This window comes from Trichomonas vaginalis, chromosome IV, assembly GCF_026262505.1.
Source record: "Trichomonas vaginalis G3 chromosome IV, whole genome shotgun sequence".
NCBI lineage: Eukaryota > Parabasalia > Trichomonadida > Trichomonadidae > Trichomonas > Trichomonas vaginalis.
Window position 1 is genome coordinate 21184574 of NC_067206.1, and position 19250 is coordinate 21203823.

Consider the following 19250-nt stretch of genomic DNA (forward strand, 5'->3'; position numbering starts at 1 on the left):
CTTAAAGAAATATATCTTCTAAGTGTATTTTTTGTTCAATTTTGTTTGAAAAAAAAATTAAAACGCATTTCTTATCTTGTTTAGCTTTGATAAGTTGGATTAAATAATATTACTAAATACAAATCATGATAACAATTATATATCCATGCTAAATGCCTGAAGATCTGGTGAAAATATTGAGATATGCCTCACTTCCATCATTTCGTCTTACCATAAAAAATATGTGATTTTTAAAACAAGTTAGCTGATATGCTTTTAACAAAACCGAATCAAAAGTATTCAAAAAAATCTGAAATTGTAAAATATCTTAATCAAAAATAAAGGGTTGATCTTCATTTTCGGGATTTCAAAAAAATTTGGAATTTCACCTCCCAAACACACAGATTGTCCAGTTCATTGGCATAGAGAATATCCGATTTCCAGTGTTTTACTCTGAATCTTATTAGTTAAATACCGAATTTCGAACATAAATTCATCAAAATCGAATAAAGAGACTACCAAAAACGACACAAATATAATCAAGTCACAATCATTTAACAGGAACTCCTTAAATGAAGATTTTTACAATTTTAATCTCTATATTTTAGAAAAAAATATGCTCAGTCACAAACACAATTACTATGTTATGGAACAAGGCATTGACACTCGAATCTCTGGCCAATTCGAGGAACATCCAAAATTTCAATAATCTTATCCCACAGAATCCATAGCCCAAAAACTTTAATTTGCATAGTACATTTGAAGACGAATAATATTAGTCCAATTTTTTTTAACTTTGAAATTTTCAAAGATACAAAATTTATTACATTTAGAATTAATGCATTAATATATGCATTTGTTCCGTACCGAAAATGAACTTTACAAAAAGTGACATGAAAAGTCTTAATTACATTAAAGCCAAATGTAAACTTCATTGAGAAAAAGCAGTTTTGTCTCGTATTCAACGTAAAATCTTCAAAAGAAGACTAAACAAAAAGTGCTACACTGATAACAAAGATGAATTTCACATGGAACGCGATGATTCAATAACTGCAGAGTTGCGACATACAATTGCGGAAAATGTATGGACAACCACATGTAATGGTGGAGAACCATCGTATCTTTCAGAGGTCGAATTACTTGATTTTTATGGTGAAATCAATCAAAGAGCAAAAGGTCTTGCATGTGAAAAGGTAATCGAAGCTTATCAGATTGCCTACGAATTACTGGAGTATAGATACAGCAGAGCTTTATATCTAGCTGGCCTTGTTCATCCAGACGAATTTCCAACAAGAGGAAAAAGAATTGTTTACTTCGCTAGAAGTATATCTCCCCTCAAGATCATGGTTAAACAGAGTTTGCTCTGATCTCAACATTGAGATCAAAAGCTCAAAAGAAAATGAGGAAAAACGAGCAAAGTACTGTAACACAGCAACAGTTGCTAACTTCTTACATTAATTTCAGTATACGGCAGGAATTGATCCATGGAATAAGTGGAGTATTTATGAAACATCTCTGCTTCATCAAAGCGTTACAAAGTTATCTGCACTGAAAGCAACCCTCCTTTAACCAAAGAAGAGCATGAATTTGTGCTTGTTACTAGTATCTTCCCATATAATTCTGAAGGATACCGGATGAAACCATTTATTATTGTTCCAGGAATATAAAATTGTTCACAGGAACTCCGCTCCGTGAGAGCATTCCTTACAGGACAATCTTATGGATGGATGACAAAGAAGATATGGGATATCTTTAATTTAACTTTTATTATCGAAATCCAGAGATATCGCTCAAGTCTTGATGCTATCACAGCAGCTCAGCATAATATCGTATTCGGTGATAATCATATCAGCCGAGTAAGTTATTTTACTTGCAAACTTTTGAGTCTCTTCAGAATTGAACTCTTGACATTTCCAGCTTACTGCACAGTAGTTCTCCAGTTATTTGATGTAGGATGTGCAGCATCTTTGAGATCAAAGAATAACAGGTTAAAATATGTTCCGCTTTACACATATGAGCAAGATAATTTATCAAATACCCCAAAACCAAGGTTAAAAATTGTAAGAATTTTAATTGATGCTTGTGATTAAGTCAATGCATCAGTATGGTATTCATCCGTGGAACCCAGATAAAGCCTTATCCAACGAATTAACAAACAAAACATCAAACGCAATACCAAATCCCACATATATATTTAATTCTTCTTGCAAAAAATTAACATCTGACGCCGAATTACTTAAAATTGCGCAATTTGAAGCAATCAAATTCAAACATTAAATCAAGCACTGATAGTTATTGTAACAAATATTTCGAATTATTTAGATTATTATCCTCCAAATACAAAAATTCTCAGCAAAGGGATGAAATTGAGTCAATTTAATGGAGCAAAACGAAGTGAGGTGAAATTCACCACTTTGACACCTCGTATTTTTCAGATATATCGATTAATATTGAGTTTTATTGGGATGGAAAACATACTGAAAAACCTGCAATATCAACACCTTTTTATATAATATTGAATAAATAAAAATTTGTTTTTATTTTCCAAAAAGATATATGATACATTTTTATTATACAGGTTAAAAACTGTCTAGCTTTTGCTTTTAGTGCTCGACCAGAGGCATACATTGAAAATACAATCCTCTCCATGGTTTTTGTGTAGGATCTGATCTTCTCAAAACGATGATATTGACTATTATTATATGAATTGAATGTATTTATGAATATTTCGAAATTTTAATATAAATAATTTATTAAAAATAAAAATTGAACGTAAGTACAAAAAATATAATTTGAAAGCAAATTAAAAATTAACGATACGATAATTTGGAACTTTTACCTTTTGCCAATAAATATAAAAATAAAATTTTGGGAATTGGAACTTAAGAGTAGAGAGACCTTTGTTGATATGTATGAGGCTATGTATTTATGTGTAGATCTGAGTAAGCTTGGTTATCATATAGCGGTTTCTGATGAAATTGAGAACCTCGGAGACCCAAGACCTTTGTTGATATGTATGAGGCTATGTATTTGTGCGTAGTCATTAAACCCATTCTTGCAAATTAGAATATTATTTTATTTGTTATATTGAGCTTTCTTCCTGATAATTTGCATATCTTCAAAATCATTAAAGTAAGTAAAATCAGTTGTTTTTTCGGTGATTAATCTTAATTCTTCGCATTATATTTCTTTTTTTTGAAAAATCTTACTGTTTGGGGAAATTCTCTTTGCGAAATCTGTTGGCCTGAGGATTATCTGGTTGAATAAAAATATGTTCAATTCCCCTTTCGCATAATAATTAATGAAATTGTGTTTTATTTTCGAGAGTGTGCAAAACGTTCCCACTTCTTGAGAGGTACGTTTTGCAAATTTTTTTCTTTCATACATAGAAGATTTTTGGAAGATGATTGATCTCTACATGATATTATATCATATTTCTACATTGAGTCCTTAACAATATTAAATTGCAGGGTTTTCAAATCAAAAAACTAACTTTCGCTCTTTCAGGTCAAATCAGCAAGGCTCTTCTATATAGGTGTTGGATATATTATCAAACTGAAATGAAACTTTCCAGAGATGTCCATAAAATTATTTTGCAAAACATCCCTCTCAAAAAGTGGGAACGTTTTTGCAATTTTTCTTTATTTTTTGTACCATTATCGGTCCATAGAGCGAAATGGGGACCAGGTATTGTGCTTAATGCACGTTTGAGTACATTTGTTGTATACTCTGCAGTTTTCTGAGAAAAAGATTATGAGTGATCTCGTTTTTTCTTAAAGTCATTTTTTTCTTATCAAAAAAAATTAAAATTACGTAAAACTATGACAAAATTACGTAATTCACAATTTTAATGCTGAAAAATAGGAATATAAGCTTATAATACTACAGGTAGATTGAGCATCGATGCGCGCTAATGCCAACATGATTAATTTGAGTCGGTTTTATATATTATTGGAAATTAATCACAAATTGTCCATGAATATAAGTTATATTCTTCGATATTATGAGTTAATGAAGGCTACAATATTTGTAATCATGATTGGCTAGTTAAAATCTATTAGAATAAAAGAAATTGTAATTTAATAATATTGAATTGACATTTTAAATAATTTGAGGTCTAATCCATTATGAGTATGGTTATTACAGGTCACTTATTATTATTCTTTGATATACAAAGAGTTAAAACGATTTGGTAATGAGATATTGTAGAAAATAAAAATAACTGTAATCTATTGAAACTGATAAAAAAAATTAAATCCATTTATTTTTTATTCATATGTTATTATTGATGAGAATTAGATTCATTTAAAATTGAATACATATTTTTGAGAGAGTCAAAAATTTCAGGATCGATTTCATCTTCGCATTCATCATCAAATATATTCTAAGCTCGGAATTTTCAAATGCATTCAAAATATTGGCAAAGTTTTCTTTACAAGAAGAGTTAAATAAAATTTCTTGTAAACAATTAATAATAAATTTTGGGTTAAATTCAACAAAATCCGAAAGAATTTCAAACACCTTTTCAAATTTGTCATTAAATATCGAAAGGGATATTGAATCTTTTATGATAATAGCGATGAGGATATTTATCAAAATTTCCTTATTTTTGAAGAGTGCGGGATAAATTTGTCAAGTGTCACTTTTCAATAACCTTAAATTACGCTGTTCTAATTTTTTAAAAAATAACCTTAAATTATATTTGAAGAAATTATGTCTATGATATATGTTTTATTCTAGAATCTTGGAGTTTTCATGCACTACACAAGAGCTCCAAGGTTCCAAGAGTGAATGCTCAATAGCAATTATAGAGATGTACCTTTTCAAAATGACTTTTACTGATTAAATTTAATCAATAGAAGACATTTTGAAAAGGTACCTCTACAATTAGATATACAAGAGATTCAAAGCTTCATTTCAGATAGATTTGAAACTTTGAAACTCTTGGTAGATTTTGAGTGAATGCTGACAATCATCTTTGAGAAGGTTTTCTTAAAGAAAACCTTCTCAAAGAGGTTTCTCAGGAGCCCTGAGGCTCCCTTTCGTAATGATTGGGAGCCTTGGGGCTCCTGAGACGAAGAATGGCTTCGCCGAATCTTTGATCAGCAGAGGCCAAATGAAAAGGCCTCTACTGATGGATTCTCAGGAGCCCTGAGGCTCCCTTTCGTAATGATTGGGAGCCTTGGGGCTCCTGAGACGAAGAATGGCTTCGCCGAATCTTTGATCAGCAGAGGCCAAATGAAAAGGCCTCTACTGATGGATTCTCAGGAGCCCTGAGGCTCCCTTTCGTAATGATTGGGAGCCTTGGGGCTCCTGAGACGAAGAATGGCTTCGCCGAATCTTTGATCAGCAGAGGCCAAATGAAAAGGCCTCTGCTGATGGATTCTCAGGAGCCCTGAGGCTCCCTTTCGTAATGATTGGGAGCCTTGGGGCTCCTGAGACGAAGAATGGCTTCGCCGAATCTTTGATCAGCAGAGGCCAAATGAAAAGGCCTCTACTGATGGATTCTCAGGAGCCCTGAGGCTCCCTTTCGTAATGATTGGGAGCCTTGGGGCTCCTGAGACGAAGAATGGCTTCGCCGAATCTTTGATCAGCAGAGGCCAAATGAAAAGGCCTCTGCTGATGGATTCTCAGGAGCCCTGAGGCTCCCTTTCGTAATGATTGGGAGCCTTGGGGCTCCTGAGACGAAGAATGGCTTCGCCGAATCTTTGATCAGCAGAGGCCAAATGAAAAGGCCTCTGCTGATGGATTCTCAGGAGCCCTGAGGCTCCCTTTCGTAATGATTGGGAGCCTTGGGCTCCTGCAGCAGAGTATCGCTCCGCTCCATTAATTTTTTTTAAAAAAAAGTGCCGTGTGGCAAATTTGTCCTGTTCCCTCTCCTAACACATAACTCCACAACTACCCAAGTACTATATTGCCACTCCTTCCCGCATTGCATTTGAGAAACATTAAAAGTGGCGACAAGTGCACTTGCCATGGCATATTGTTGCGCGTATATACTACTTCTAATGAAAGAAGCAGTATATACGCGCAATTCGAGTGAGATTGCAGCAGAAAGTCGAGAAGAGAGCCCTTTCTTAAGGTTAGGACTCCCTTCTCGACTTTATTATACAATGAAATATAAATCATAGTATATTTTTGTCACTTTTCACATCGTATTACCCCGATAGAAACAAAACAAAACGACTTTCTTGATATATCAATAAATGGCACGGATAATTTATTGGATGCATTGGAAAAATATTTTAATACATATCCTATTGAGCAAAATCGATTTCAAAAAGATGAAATATTAGAATGGCCCAAGTATTTAATCATACAATTAAACTTTCGTAAGACGAAATGGTGGAAGTGAAGTGATGTTGAAACCTTGATATTTCCTCGAAATTTCTACAAAACATATATTAGACATAAAGCATATATCTTATTTTATTAAGAATGTTGAATAATAATATTATTAAATATTAAGCTTTAAAAAAGCTAATTAAATTCAAAAATGAATATATATTATTATTGGATAAATATTAATCAGAACAAATGATTTTTTTATTAATGCTATGTAATAAACAGAAATTCATCAAAAGTGACAGCTCTCAATTTTTGACATTTGTAAATTCTAAATTGAATGAGAAAAATGAAATAACACTAAGCATAATACAATATTCTAGATTTAATTATAATTAGGAAAAAGTTAGTTTTGAGAGTACTTTTCATAGGCATATAGAATGAAATCTTCTGAAAAATAATATCACATAAACTCATATTATTTTCTAATATATAACTATTTTATATAAAAATCAAATTCAATGATCTTAAAAGCGAAGGATAAACCTCAAAATTTACGAATATAATGAGTGGGAATATAATGCTTATCTATCATAAAACCATATGAAATATCAATTTTTGCTTTACGCCTAATTTTTGACGACAATTAGCAAAAAATGTTAAATGTTAACACTCAGTCCATTTGAATATGAAAAATAAAATTGACTTTGATTAAATGTTTTTATTTATCATGCAATTCTTCTTGCGACCAAAGATTTGAATAAAAGTTCAAAAAATAAGATAGCTTAAAAATAATATACGGTAGTGTTTACTAATAGATGAATAGTATATAAATTCTATTAAAATGGATTTGATCCAAAAAAATATATAAAATTTGATCATAAATAAAATCGTTTTAAATTACTTCTTCATTTAAATTATAACAATTATTTTTGATTTTTATTTATCATCCACATTCAAATTTGAATCTTATCACAAAAGAAGGACCACTTTTATGACTACTGCCAAATCTATAAACAGAGAATGGCTATTTGAAGCTAAAAGAAGAATAGAAGAAGGTGAATATTACAAAAGTGTGGGAAAGGAAGTTGAATTGGAAAATGGTAAAATTAAATTGAATGTTGCCGAAAATACAATAAGAAGAGCATTTCAACTTCAAGAAATCGAATTACCAAAAGTTAGTCGCGGCAGAAAACCAAATCCACCAACATTTGAACAAAAACAATTAATTAATTCTTGTGTTTCACAATATAAAGGAGGAATTTCAAAAACTTATTTATTGATTAAAAGGTTTCAAAATATTGTTCAAAATCCCGATTGTGAGAAAGAAAAAGAAGAAATTGCAAAAGAATTTGAAAATATAGAAGATTTGACAAAAGATCAAATTTTTGACAATTTACAAAAAATAAAGCCTCATCAAGTGGAAAAATTTATGATGGAATCAGGTTTATCTTCAAAAAGAGATTACAAACCAGCAGATCCACCTACCAAATATCGTGCCATATCAAAGAATTTGATATGGCACTGCGATATTCATTACCTTCACGGTAATGTTTCTTTTCCATTCTTTGCCATATTGAATGATATGACACGTAAAGTTCTCAAAACTAAATTATTGAAAAACAAGTCTTCCAACTCAACAGCGAATATTTTAAGAAAACTTTTAGAGGAGTTTATCCCTTACTGCATCTGGACCGATAACGGCGGTGAAAACCGCGGTGAATTCGGCCAGGTTATGCAGGAAAACGGAATAGTTTGGAAGCACACCTTGCCGTATATGCCAAGACAGAACGGCAAGGTGGAGCGCCTGTGGCCAAGCTTAGAAAAGTTTTTGCCAGACGAGTTGGATGATATTCAACAAATCAAGGACTCAGTTCAGCAGTTCATTGAAAAATACAACAATACACCACATTTATCTCTCGATATTAATCCAAAAACGAATAGTAATTACACTCCTAACGAATTATTCGAAGTTTCAAAATTTTGGTACGAGCCAGAAATGCAAAAATGGGAGTTATATATCAAAGAGGAATGGGTTTTAGCAAAATTTGAATAATTACATCATTTTAAATGACTTCTAAACAATTTTATTTATGATCAAATTTTATATATCTTTTTGGATCAAATCCATTTTAATAGAATTTATATACTATTCATCTATTAGTAAACACTACCGTATATTATTTTTAAGCTATCTTATTTTTTGAAATTTTATTCAAATCTTTGGTCGCAAGAAGAATTGCATGATAAATAAAAACATTTAATCAAAGTCAATTTTATTTTTCATATTCAAATGGACTGAGTGTTAACATTTAACATTTTTTGCTAATTGTCGTCAAAAATTAGGCGTAAAGCAAAAATTGATATTTCATATGGTTTTATGATAGATAAGCATTATATTCCCACTCATTATATTCGTAAATTTTGAGGTTTATCCTTCGCTTTTAAGATCATTGAATTTGATTTTTATATAAAATAGTTATATATTAGAAAATAATATGAGTTTATGTGATATTATTTTTCAGAAGATTTTGTGTTCTTCTTCAAAATTTTATTTTTTATTAAAAAGAATCTTTACGAAATATACATTTACTTTAATTAATATTTAAAAACGTGCTCTATCAAAAGTTCCAAAAATTCAATATTATAGCTTTTCTGAGGTGTCACTTTTGATGAATTTCTGTTTTCAACACTAGACAAAAACAATTATATTAGATGCACATGATTAACATCTCTTGGTCTGATGATGTTTTTCAATTAAAAGATTATTATATACAGTTGAATTTACAAAATTCTTAATTCATAATTGCATGGCACAAGAGAGGTATGATCTGCTTATATGTTAATGATAGATATACCATATTATTTCCATTACTATAAATAACTTAAAGAAATATATCTTCTAAGTGTATTTTTTGTTCAATTTTGTTTGAAAAAAAAATTAAAACGCATTTCTTATCTTGTTTAGCTTTGATAAGTTGGATTAAATAATATTACTAAATACAAATCATGATAACAATTATATATCCATGCTAAATGCCTGAAGATCTGGTGAAAATATTGAGATATGCCTCACTTCCATCATTTCGTCTTACCACATAAAAATATGTGATTTTTAAAACAAGTTAGCTGATATGCTTTTAACAAAACCGAATCAAAAGTATTCAAAAAAATCTGAAATTGTAAAATATCTTAATCAAAAATAAAGGGTTGATCTTCATTTTCGGGATTTCAAAAAAATTTGGAATTTCACCTCCCAAACACACAGATTGTCCAGTTCATTGGCATAGAGAATATCCGATTTCCAGTGTTTTACTCTGAATCTTATTAGTTAAATACCGAATTTCGAACATAAATTCATCAAAATCGAATAAAGAGACTACCAAAAACGACACAAATATAATCAAGTCACAATCATTTAACAGGAACTCCTTAAATGAAGATTTTTACAATTTTAATCTCTATATTTTAGAAAAAATATGCTCAGTCACAAACACAATTACTATGTTATGGAACAAGGCATTGACACTCGAATCTCTGGCCAATTCGAGGAACATCCAAAATTTCAATAATCTTATCCCACAGAATCCATAGCCCAAAAACTTTAATTTGCATAGTACATTTGAAGACGAATAATATTAGTCCAATTTTTTTTAACTTTGAAATTTTCAAAGATACAAAATTTATTACATTTAGAATTAATGCATTAATATATGCATTTGTTCCGTACCGAAAATGAACTTTACAAAAAGTGACATGAAAAGTCTTAATTACATTAAAGCCAAATGTAAACTTCATTGAGAAAAAGCAGTTTTGTCTCGTATTCAACGTAAAATCTTCAAAAGAAGACTAAACAAAAAGTGCTACACTGATAACAAAGATGAATTTCACATGGAACGCGATGATTCAATAACTGCAGAGTTGCGACATACAATTGCGGAAAATGTATGGACAACCACATGTAATGGTGGAGAACCATCGTATCTTTCAGAGGTCGAATTACTTGATTTTTATGGTGAAATCAATCAAAGAGCAAAAGGTCTTGCATGTGAAAAGGTAATCGAAGCTTATCAGATTGCCTACGAATTACTGGAGTATAGATACAGCAGAGCTTTATATCTAGCTGGCCTTGTTCATCCAGACGAATTTCCAACAAGAGGAAAAAGAATTGTTTACTTCGCTAGAAGTATATCTCCCCTCAAGATCATGGTTAAACAGAGTTTGCTCTGATCTCAACATTGAGATCAAAAGCTCAAAAGAAAATGAGGAAAAACGAGCAAAGTACTGTAACACAGCAACAGTTGCTAACTTCTTACATTAATTTCAGTATACGGCAGGAATTGATCCATGGAATAAGTGGAGTATTTATGAAACATCTCTGCTTCATCAAAGCGTTACAAAGTTATCTGCACTGAAAGCAACCCTCCTTTAACCAAAGAAGAGCATGAATTTGTGCTTGTTACTAGTATCTTCCCATATAATTCTGAAGGATACCGGATGAAACCATTTATTATTGTTCCAGGAATATAAAATTGTTCACAGGAACTCCGCTCCGTGAGAGCATTCCTTACAGGACAATCTTATGGATGGATGACAAAGAAGATATGGGATATCTTTAATTTAACTTTTATTATCGAAATCCAGAGATATCGCTCAAGTCTTGATGCTATCACAGCAGCTCAGCATAATATCGTATTCGGTGATAATCATATCAGCCGAGTAAGTTATTTTACTTGCAAACTTTTGAGTCTCTTCAGAATTGAACTCTTGACATTTCCAGCTTACTGCACAGTAGTTCTCCAGTTATTTGATGTAGGATGTGCAGCATCTTTGAGATCAAAGAATAACAGGTTAAAATATGTTCCGCTTTACACATATGAGCAAGATAATTTATCAAATACCCCAAAACCAAGGTTAAAAATTGTAAGAATTTTAATTGATGCTTGTGATTAAGTCAATGCATCAGTATGGTATTCATCCGTGGAACCCAGATAAAGCCTTATCCAACGAATTAACAAACAAAACATCAAACGCAATACCAAATCCCACATATATATTTAATTCTTCTTGCAAAAAATTAACATCTGACGCCGAATTACTTAAAATTGCGCAATTTGAAGCAATCAAATTCAAACATTAAATCAAGCACTGATAGTTATTGTAACAAATATTTCGAATTATTTAGATTATTATCCTCCAAATACAAAAATTCTCAGCAAAGGGATGAAATTGAGTCAATTTAATGGAGCAAAACGAAGTGAGGTGAAATTCACCACTTTGACACCTCGTATTTTTCAGATATATCGATTAATATTGAGTTTTATTGGGATGGAAAACATACTGAAAAACCTGCAATATCAACACCTTTTTATATAATATTGAATAAATAAAAATTTGTTTTTATTTTCCAAAAAGATATATGATACATTTTTATTATACAGGTTAAAAACTGTCTAGCTTTTGCTTTTAGTGCTCGACCAGAGGCATACATTGAAAATACAATCCTCTCCATGGTTTTTGTGTAGGATCTGATCTTCTCAAAACGATGATATTGACTATTATTATATGAATTGAATGTATTTATGAATATTTCGAAATTTTAATATAAATAATTTATTAAAAATAAAAATTGAACGTAAGTACAAAAAATATAATTTGAAAGCAAATTAAAAATTAACGATACGATAATTTGGAACTTTTACCTTTTGCCAATAAATATAAAAATAAAATTTTGGGAATTGGAACTTAAGAGTAGAGAGACCTTTGTTGATATGTATGAGGCTATGTATTTATGTGTAGATCTGAGTAAGCTTGGTTATCATATAGCGGTTTCTGATGAAATTGAGAACCTCGGAGACCCAAGACCTTTGTTGATATGTATGAGGCTATGTATTTGTGCGTAGTCATTAAACCCATTCTTGCAAATTAGAATATTATTTTATTTGTTATATTGAGCTTTCTTCCTGATAATTTGCATATCTTCAAAATCATTAAAGTAAGTAAAATCAGTTGTTTTTTCGGTGATTAATCTTAATTCTTCGCATTATATTTCTTTTTTTTGAAAAATCTTACTGTTTGGGGAAATTCTCTTTGCGAAATCTGTTGGCCTGAGGATTATCTGGTTGAATAAAAATATGTTCAATTCCCCTTTCGCATAATAATTAATGAAATTGTGTTTTATTTTCGAGAGTGTGCAAAACGTTCCCACTTCTTGAGAGGTACGTTTTGCAAATTTTTTTCTTTCATACATAGAAGATTTTTGGAAGATGATTGATCTCTACATGATATTATATCATATTTCTACATTGAGTCCTTAACAATATTAAATTGCAGGGTTTTCAAATCAAAAAACTAACTTTCGCTCTTTCAGGTCAAATCAGCAAGGCTCTTCTATATAGGTGTTGGATATATTATCAAACTGAAATGAAACTTTCCAGAGATGTCCATAAAATTATTTTGCAAAACATCCCTCTCAAAAAGTGGGAACGTTTTTGCAATTTTTCTTTATTTTTTGTACCATTATCGGTCCATAGAGCGAAATGGGGACCAGGTATTGTGCTTAATGCACGTTTGAGTACATTTGTTGTATACTCTGCAGTTTTCTGAGAAAAAGATTATGAGTGATCTCGTTTTTTCTTAAAGTCATTTTTTTCTTATCAAAAAAAATTAAAATTACGTAAAACTATGACAAAATTACGTAATTCACAATTTTAATGCTGAAAAATAGGAATATAAGCTTATAATACTACAGGTAGATTGAGCATCGATGCGCGCTAATGCCAACATGATTAATTTGAGTCGGTTTTATATATTATTGGAAATTAATCACAAATTGTCCATGAATATAAGTTATATTCTTCGATATTATGAGTTAATGAAGGCTACAATATTTGTAATCATGATTGGCTAGTTAAAATCTATTAGAATAAAAGAAATTGTAATTTAATAATATTGAATTGACATTTTAAATAATTTGAGGTCTAATCCATTATGAGTATGGTTATTACAGGTCACTTATTATTATTCTTTGATATACAAAGAGTTAAAACGATTTGGTAATGAGATATTGTAGAAAATAAAAATAACTGTAATCTATTGAAACTGATAAAAAAAATTAAATCCATTTATTTTTTATTCATATGTTATTATTGATGAGAATTAGATTCATTTAAAATTGAATACATATTTTTGAGAGAGTCAAAAATTTCAGGATCGATTTCATCTTCGCATTCATCCAAATATATTCTAAGCTCGGAATTTTCAAATGCATTCAAAATATTGGCAAAGTTTTCTTTACAAGAAGAGTTAAATAAAATTTCTTGTAAACAATTAATAATAAATTTTGGGTTAAATTCAACAAAATCCGAAAGAATTTCAAACACCTTTTCAAATTTGTCATTAAATATCGAAAGGGATATTGAATCTTTTATGATAATAGCGATGAGGATATTTATCAAAATTTCCTTATTTTTGAAGAGTGCGGGATAAATTTGTCAAGTGTCACTTTTCAATAACCTTAAATTACGCTGTTCTAATTTTTTAAAAAATAACCTTAAATTATATTTGAAGAAATTATGTCTATGATATATGTTTTATTCTAGAATCTTGGAGTTTTCATGCACTACACAAGAGCTCCAAGGTTCCAAGAGTGAATGCTCAATAGCAATTATAGAGATGTACCTTTTCAAAATGACTTTTACTGATTAAATTTAATCAATAGAAGACATTTTGAAAAGGTACCTCTACAATTAGATATACAAGAGATTCAAAGCTTCATTTCAGATAGATTTGAAACTTTGAAACTCTTGGTAGATTTTGAGTGAATGCTGACAATCATCTTTGAGAAGGTTTTCTTAAAGAAAACCTTCTCAAAGAGGTTTCTCAGGAGCCCTGAGGCTCCCTTTCGTAATGATTGGGAGCCTTGGGGCTCCTGAGACGAAGAATGGCTTCGCCGAATCTTTGATCAGCAGAGGCCAAATGAAAAGGCCTCTACTGATGGATTCTCAGGAGCCCTGAGGCTCCCTTTCGTAATGATTGGGAGCCTTGGGGCTCCTGAGACGAAGAATGGCTTCGCCGAATCTTTGATCAGCAGAGGCCAAATGAAAAGGCCTCTACTGATGGATTCTCAGGAGCCCTGAGGCTCCCTTTCGTAATGATTGGGAGCCTTGGGGCTCCTGAGACGAAGAATGGCTTCGCCGAATCTTTGATCAGCAGAGGCCAAATGAAAAGGCCTCTGCTGATGGATTCTCAGGAGCCCTGAGGCTCCCTTTCGTAATGATTGGGAGCCTTGGGGCTCCTGAGACGAAGAATGGCTTCGCCGAATCTTTGATCAGCAGAGGCCAAATGAAAAGGCCTCTGCTGATGGATTCTCAGGAGCCCTGAGGCTCCCTTTCGTAATGATTGGGAGCCTTGGGGCTCCTGCAGCAGAGTATCGCTCCGCTCCATTAATTTTTTTAAAAAAAAGTGCCGTGTGGCAAATTTGTCCTGTTCCCTCTCCTAACACATAACTCCACAACTACCCAAGTACTATATTGCCACTCCTTCCCGCATTGCATTTGAGAAACATTAAAAGTGGCGACAAGTGCACTTGCCATGGCATATTGTTGCGCGTATATACTACTTCTAATGAAAGAAGCAGTATATACGCGCAATTCGAGTGAGATTGCAGCAGAAAGTCGAGAAGAGAGCCCTTTCTTAAGGTTAGGACTCCCTTCTCGACTTTATTATACAATGAAATATAAATCATAGTATATTTTTGTCACTTTTCACATCGTATTACCCCGATAGAAACAAAACAAAACGACTTTCTTGATATATCAATAAATGGCACGGATAATTTATTGGATGCATTGGAAAAATATTTTAATACATATCCTATTGAGCAAAATCGATTTCAAAAAGATGAAATATTAGAATGGCCCAAGTATTTAATCATACAATTAAACTTTCGTAAGACGAAATGGTGGAAGTGAAGTGATGTTGAAACCTTGATATTTCCTCGAAATTTCTACAAAACATATATTAGACATAAAGCATATATCTTATTTTATTAAGAATGTTGAATAATAATATTATTAAATATTAAGCTTTAAAAAAGCTAATTAAATTCAAAAATGAATATATATTATTATTGGATAAATATTAATCAGAACAAATGATTTTTTTATTAATGCTATGTAATAAACAGAAATTCATCAAAAGTGACAGCTCTCAATTTTTGACATTTGTAAATTCTAAATTGAATGAGAAAAATGAAATAACACTAAGCATAATACAATATTCTAGATTTAATTATAATTAGGAAAAAGTTAGTTTTGAGAGTACTTTTCATAGGCATATAGAATGAAATCTTCTGAAAAATAATATCACATAAACTCATATTATTTTCTAATATATAACTATTTTATATAAAAATCAAATTCAATGATCTTAAAAGCGAAGGATAAACCTCAAAATTTACGAATATAATGAGTGGGAATATAATGCTTATCTATCATAAAACCATATGAAATATCAATTTTTGCTTTACGCCTAATTTTTGACGACAATTAGCAAAAAATGTTAAATGTTAACACTCAGTCCATTTGAATATGAAAAATAAAATTGACTTTGATTAAATGTTTTTATTTATCATGCAATTCTTCTTGCGACCAAAGATTTGAATAAAAGTTCAAAAAATAAGATAGCTTAAAAATAATATACGGTAGTGTTTACTAATAGATGAATAGTATATAAATTCTATTAAAATGGATTTGATCCAAAAAAATATATAAAATTTGATCATAAATAAAATCGTTTTAAATTACTTCTTCATTTAAATTATAACAATTATTTTTGATTTTTATTTATCATCCACATTCAAATTTGAATCTTATCACAAAAGAAGGACCACTTTTATGACTACTGCCAAATCTATAAACAGAGAATGGCTATTTGAAGCTAAAAGAAGAATAGAAGAAGGTGAATATTACAAAAGTGTGGGAAAGGAAGTTGAATTGGAAAATGGTAAAATTAAATTGAATGTTGCCGAAAATACAATAAGAAGAGCATTTCAACTTCAAGAAATCGAATTACCAAAAGTTAGTCGCGGCAGAAAACCAAATCCACCAACATTTGAACAAAAACAATTAATTAATTCTTGTGTTTCACAATATAAAGGAGGAATTTCAAAAACTTATTTATTGATTAAAAGGTTTCAAAATATTGTTCAAAATCCCGATTGTGAGAAAGAAAAAGAAGAAATTGCAAAAGAATTTGAAAATATAGAAGATTTGACAAAAGATCAAATTTTTGACAATTTACAAAAAATAAAGCCTCATCAAGTGGAAAAATTTATGATGGAATCAGGTTTATCTTCAAAAAGAGATTACAAACCAGCAGATCCACCTACCAAATATCGTGCCATATCAAAGAATTTGATATGGCACTGCGATATTCATTACCTTCACGGTAATGTTTCTTTTCCATTCTTTGCCATATTGAATGATATGACACGTAAAGTTCTCAAAACTAAATTATTGAAAAACAAGTCTTCCAACTCAACAGCGAATATTTTAAGAAAACTTTTAGAGGAGTTTATCCCTTACTGCATCTGGACCGATAACGGCGGTGAAAACCGCGGTGAATTCGGCCAGGTTATGCAGGAAAACGGAATAGTTTGGAAGCACACCTTGCCGTATATGCCAAGACAGAACGGCAAGGTGGAGCGCCTGTGGCCAAGCTTAGAAAAGTTTTTGCCAGACGAGTTGGATGATATTCAACAAATCAAGGACTCAGTTCAGCAGTTCATTGAAAAATACAACAATACACCACATTTATCTCTCGATATTAATCCAAAAACGAATAGTAATTACACTCCTAACGAATTATTCGAAGTTTCAAAATTTTGGTACGAGCCAGAAATGCAAAAATGGGAGTTATATATCAAAGAGGAATGGGTTTTAGCAAAATTTGAATAATTACATCATTTTAAATGACTTCTAAACAATTTTATTTATGATCAAATTTTATATATCTTTTTGGATCAAATCCATTTTAATAGAATTTATATACTATTCATCTATTAGTAAACACTACCGTATATTATTTTTAAGCTATCTTATTTTTTGAAATTTTATTCAAATCTTTGGTCGCAAGAAGAATTGCATGATAAATAAAAACATTTAATCAAAGTCAATTTTATTTTTCATATTCAAATGGACTGAGTGTTAACATTTAACATTTTTTGCTAATTGTCGTCAAAAATTAGGCGTAAAGCAAAAATTGATATTTCATATGGTTTTATGATAGATAAGCATTATATTCCCACTCATTATATTCGTAAATTTTGAGGTTTATCCTTCGCTTTTAAGATCATTGAATTTGATTTTTATATAAAATAGTTATATATTAGAAAATAATATGAGTTTATGTGATATTATTTTTCAGAAGATTTTGTGTTCTTCTTCAAAATTTTATTTTTTATTAAAAAGAATCTTTACGAAAATATACATTTACTTTAATTAATATTTAAAAACGTGCTCTATCAAAAGTTCCAAAAATTCAATATTATAGCTTTTCTGAGGTGTCACTTTTGATGAATTTCTGTTTTCAACACTAGACAAAAACAATTATATTAGATGCACATGATTAACATCTCTTGGTCTGATGATGTTTTTCAATTAAAAGATTATTATATACAGTTGAATTTACAAAATTCTTAATTCATAATTGCATGGCACAAGAGAGGTATGATCTGCTTATATGTTAATGATAGATATACCATATTATTTCCATTACTATAAATAACTTAAAGAAATATATCTTCTAAGTGTATTTTTTGTTCAATTTTGTTTGAAAAAAAAATTAAAACGCATTTCTTATCTTGTTTAGCTTTGATAAGTTGGATTAAATAATATTACTAAATACAAATCATGATAACAATTATATATCCATGCTAAATGCCTGAAGATCTGGTGAAAATATTGAGATATGCCTCACTTCCATCATTTCGTCTTACCACATAAAAATATGTGATTTTTAAAACAAGTTAGCTGATATGCTTTTAACAAAACCGAATCAAAAGTATTCAAAAAAATCTGAAATTGTAAAATATCTTAATCAAAAATAAAGGGTTGATCTTCATTTTCGGGATTTCAAAAAAATTTGGAATTTCACCTCCCAAACACACAGATTGTCCAGTTCATTGGCATAGAGAATATCCGATTTCCAGTGTTTTACTCTGAATCTTATTAGTTAAATACCGAATTTCGAACATAAATTCATCAAAATCGAATAAAGAGACTACCAAAAACGACACAAATATAATCAAGTCACAATCATTTAACAGGAACTCCTTAAATGAAGATTTTTACAATTTTAATCTCTATATTTTAGAAAAAAATATGCTCAGTCACAAACACAATTACTATGTTATGGAACAAGGCATTGACACTCGAATCTCTGGCCAATTCGAGGAACATCCAAAATTTCAATAATCTTATCCCACAGAATCCATAGCCCAAAAACTTTAATTTGCATAGTACATTTGAAGACGAATAATATTAGTCCAATTTTTTTTAACTTTGAAATTTTCAAAGATACAAAATTTATTACATTTAGAATTAATGCATTAATATATGCATTTGTTCCGTACCGAAAATGAACTTTACAAAAAGTGACATGAAAAGTCTTAATTACATTAAAGCCAAATGTAAACTTCATTGAGAAAAAGCAGTTTTGTCTCGTATTCAACGTAAAATCTTCAAAAGAAGACTAAACAAAAAGTGCTACACTGATAACAAAGATGAATTTCACATGGAACGCGATGATTCAATAACTGCAGAGTTGCGACATACAATTGCGGAAAATGTATGGACAACCACATGTAATGGTGGAGAACCATCGTATCTTTCAGAGGTCGAATTACTTGATTTTTATGGTGAAATCAATCAAAGAGCAAAAGGTCTTGCATGTGAAAAGGTAATCGAAGCTTATCAGATTGCCTA

At 30.6% G+C, this 19250-nt stretch overlaps 2 protein-coding genes across 2 annotated transcripts, besides 14 other annotated features; both read left to right on the forward strand.

The window, feature by feature from the left end:
* Nucleotides 1–1007: 1007 nt before the first annotated feature.
* On the forward strand, nucleotides 1008–1346 carry TVAGG3_0139550 (uncharacterized protein; the record flags this gene model as incomplete). The annotated part of the gene is made up of 1 exon (XM_051224217.1): nucleotides 1008–1346. One exon carries the CDS (start codon nucleotides 1008–1010, stop codon nucleotides 1344–1346), a length of 339 nt encoding a protein of 112 aa, XP_051109203.1.
* Nucleotides 1347–4593: 3247 nt separating this feature from the next.
* Nucleotides 4594–5854: a mobile genetic element.
* Nucleotides 5821–5854: a terminal%2Cinverted (terminal inverted repeat of MuDR-4N1_TV transposon ID:TVAGG3_0139560).
* A 685-nt stretch (nucleotides 5855–6539) lies between these two features.
* Nucleotides 6540–6576: a mobile genetic element.
* Nucleotides 6540–6576: a terminal%2Cinverted (terminal inverted repeat of Banshee-A3 transposon ID:TVAGG3_0139570).
* Nucleotides 6577–7258: 682 nt separating this feature from the next.
* Nucleotides 7259–8317: a mobile genetic element.
* Nucleotides 8318–8918: 601 nt separating this feature from the next.
* Nucleotides 8919–8956: a mobile genetic element.
* Nucleotides 8919–8956: a terminal%2Cinverted (terminal inverted repeat of Banshee-A3 transposon ID:TVAGG3_0139590).
* Nucleotides 8957–10155: 1199 nt separating this feature from the next.
* TVAGG3_0139600 (uncharacterized protein) lies at nucleotides 10156–10494 on the forward strand (the record flags this gene model as incomplete). The annotated part of the gene is made up of 1 exon (XM_051224218.1): nucleotides 10156–10494. The coding sequence occupies one exon, from the start codon at nucleotides 10156–10158 to the stop codon at nucleotides 10492–10494; it is 339 nt and encodes a 112-aa protein (XP_051109204.1).
* Nucleotides 10495–13739: 3245 nt separating this feature from the next.
* Nucleotides 13740–14756: a mobile genetic element.
* Nucleotides 14723–14756: a terminal%2Cinverted (terminal inverted repeat of MuDR-4N1_TV transposon ID:TVAGG3_0139610).
* A 685-nt stretch (nucleotides 14757–15441) lies between these two features.
* Nucleotides 15442–15478: a mobile genetic element.
* Nucleotides 15442–15478: a terminal%2Cinverted (terminal inverted repeat of Banshee-A3 transposon ID:TVAGG3_0139620).
* Nucleotides 15479–16160: 682 nt separating this feature from the next.
* Nucleotides 16161–17219: a mobile genetic element.
* Nucleotides 17220–17821: 602 nt separating this feature from the next.
* Nucleotides 17822–17859: a mobile genetic element.
* Nucleotides 17822–17859: a terminal%2Cinverted (terminal inverted repeat of Banshee-A3 transposon ID:TVAGG3_0139640).
* Nucleotides 17860–19250: the final 1391 nt, after the last annotated feature.